The sequence below is a fragment of the Trichosurus vulpecula genome, chromosome 9, assembly GCF_011100635.1.
Source record: "Trichosurus vulpecula isolate mTriVul1 chromosome 9, mTriVul1.pri, whole genome shotgun sequence".
Classification (NCBI taxonomy): Eukaryota; Metazoa; Chordata; class Mammalia; order Diprotodontia; family Phalangeridae; genus Trichosurus; species Trichosurus vulpecula.
In genome coordinates, this window is record NC_050581.1 from 93,591,605 (window position 1) to 93,594,214 (window position 2,610).

Genomic DNA, 2,610 nt, shown 5'->3' on the forward strand with positions numbered 1-2,610 from the left:
AATTGCTCATTGTTTGGATTTTGATGGCTCAGAGTAAATAGCATTATGAGAGTCTTCCCATCCCCAATTGATTTTTTTTTTTTTGTGAAGGCAAAATAGGCCACCATTTACCTCAATTCTTATCTAGCCTTCACTACTGAATGGGTGTTGCCTCAGACAAACTGAGACCTGGGAGAGACCTTAGCTAAAGGTCCAGGTCTGCCACTGCATCCTGGGCCATTGCCAGTGAGCCTGACCTATGTCTTGCCACTGGACTCCAATGACTGGAGGAGACAGTGGGACTAATGACTTTGTATATGTCTGACTTACTTAAATCCAATTCACTTATAAGTTAAGACATCACCCTCCCAATGTCATTGATCACTTCAAGAACAAAGGATAAGCAACAACAACTAGAAGAAGGTCGCTAGCTGTTGCCAGGATCAAGAAAGGCTTCAAGTAGAAAGGAGTGTTTCAATAATATCTTTAAGAAAGACTTAGAATTCAAAAAGGCAGAAATGAAGGATATTCTAGAAATGAAAAATGGCCTGTTGAAAGACAAGAAGTTGGAAATTTAATGTCATATGAGAGGAACAGGAAGAAGGTCAGCTTACAGGAAGGTGAATAAGGTACAATGAGCTAGAGAATTTGGTTGGATGGCAAGGTTTAAGGGCTTTAAATGCTAATCCAAGTTTTTATTTTATTCTAGAGGATATTGGGAGCCATTGGAGTTGACTGTGCAGAAAAATGAGGAGGTCAAATCTGTATTTAAAGAAAATTGCTCTTGCATAGTGAGTAGGAGTGGTGAGAGACTTGAGTCAGGGAGACCAAAAAGAAGTTATTGCAATATTCTGAACAAAAGTTTATGAGGGTTTAAATTAAAGCAGAAAATTTTTGAGCTGAGAGAAGATGTTTGATTCAAAATATTTGGTGGAGGTAGAAATGCTAAGATTTGTAAACTGATTTTATATATAGGGTAAGGAAGAGTAAGAGAATTAAAACAGCACCAAATTATAAACCTGAGTATTAGAAGAATGATGGTCCCAATAATAGAAATGAAGTTTAGAAGAGGGCAAGGTTTGGGAGGAAAGATAATGATTTAAGTTTTGATCATGTTGAAGTTGAGATGTGTTGGCTATAGCCAGTATAAAATGTCTTATCAGCGATTAGTGATGTAAGGCTGAAGTTCAAGAGAGAGAACAGGATTGGATAAATATACCTGAGTCACACATATGTATCTTAATTAAATCAATAAGGTTATCAAGAGAGAATGCAGAAAGAGAAAAGGGAGCAGACTAAAACAAAGACTTGGCAGAAACCCAAAGTCAGAGGCTATTACATGCATGATTAGATAAGACTCATAATTGTTAAATTCAACAAACCTTAATAAAGAATTGAGTTCAAAACAACTACTTACAATGTATGTTACATGCAATAAGTCATATAATTTCTATGGATAAAAGGTTCTGCATGGTGATGACAGAAGTTTCCAGATGGTAAAGTGGTATACTTGGTAGTAGAGGACCTGAGTTTGAATCCCAGCTTAGTTGAGTTTAGTATTCTCTCTCTCTATCTCTTTCTGTCTCTGTCTCTGTCTCTTCTCTCTGTCTCTCTCTGTCTCTCTGTCTCTGTCTCTGTCTCTCTCTCTCTCTCTCTCTCTCTCTCTCTCTATATATATATATATATATATATATATATATATATATATATGCATATACAAATATTACAGATAGATTATTTAGGTAGACATAGATATTGACAATATAAATAGAAAGACATAAATAGAAGCAGTGTGAGGAAGAGGAGACGGGAGCAACCCCCTGAACTCCCGCTGCCGCTGCTGCAACCCGCATGTAGACTGCGCTGCTGTCGCTGCTTCCACCCCCCCACCGTCACCACCATGCCCAAGAGAAACGGTGAAGGAGACGCTAAGGGAGAGAAGACCAAAGTTAAGGATGAACCACAGAGGAGAGCGACACGGTTATCTATTAAACCTGCTCCTCCGAAGCCAGTACCCAAACCCAAAAAGGCACCTGAAAAGAAGGGAGAGAAATTACCCAGAGGGAAAAAGGGAAAGGCTGACTCCGGTAAGCATGGGAACAACCTTGCAGAGAATGGAGGTGTCAAAACAGACCAGGCACAGAAAGCTGAAGGTGCAGGAGATGCCAAGTGAATTGTGTGAATTTTTGATAACTGTACTTCTTGTGACTGTACAGTTTGAAATACTATTTTTTATCAAGTTTTATAAAAATGCAGAATTTTGTTTTACTTTTTTATAAGCTATGTTATTAGCACACAGAACGCTTTGTTGTTGTTTTGGGGGGTTGGGGTAGATGTTACAGATAGGATGTCTCAGAAGCTGGGTTGAAATGGGTGGGGATTTCTTCCCCTCCTAGTTTTTGAGAGGACTTCTCTTGAAAACCAAGAGGAGGTTCCCCCCTCTCCCCACACACACAAGATACATAGCTATGAACACTGATACCCTCAGCCTGTCTGGTGAGGGTAGGAGTAGATAACTTCAAAAATTTGTACTTCTTCCATGTCTGCCATAAGCACCAACTTGACTCCTCCAAACCCAGGGGCCTATCAGGACCTGCTCCTATTTCCCTCTTTTCCCCTACCCCAAATCAA

The 2,610-nt window shown here is 39.5% G+C and overlaps 1 protein-coding gene across 1 annotated transcript; it reads left to right on the forward strand.

Moving 5' to 3' along the window:
- Positions 1-1,879: 1,879 nt before the first annotated feature.
- LOC118831974 (non-histone chromosomal protein HMG-17-like) lies at positions 1,880-2,170 on the forward strand. The gene has a single exon (XM_036739456.1). The coding sequence runs from the start codon at positions 1,880-1,882 to the stop codon at positions 2,150-2,152; it is 273 nt and encodes a 90-aa protein (XP_036595351.1). The 3' UTR covers positions 2,153-2,170.
- Positions 2,171-2,610: the final 440 nt, after the last annotated feature.

Excerpts from the sequence above, each read along its gene's own strand:
- LOC118831974 (XM_036739456.1), top strand. The coding sequence starts at position 1,880 with ATGCCCAAGAGAAACGGTGAAGGAGACGCTAAGGGAGAGAAGACCAAA.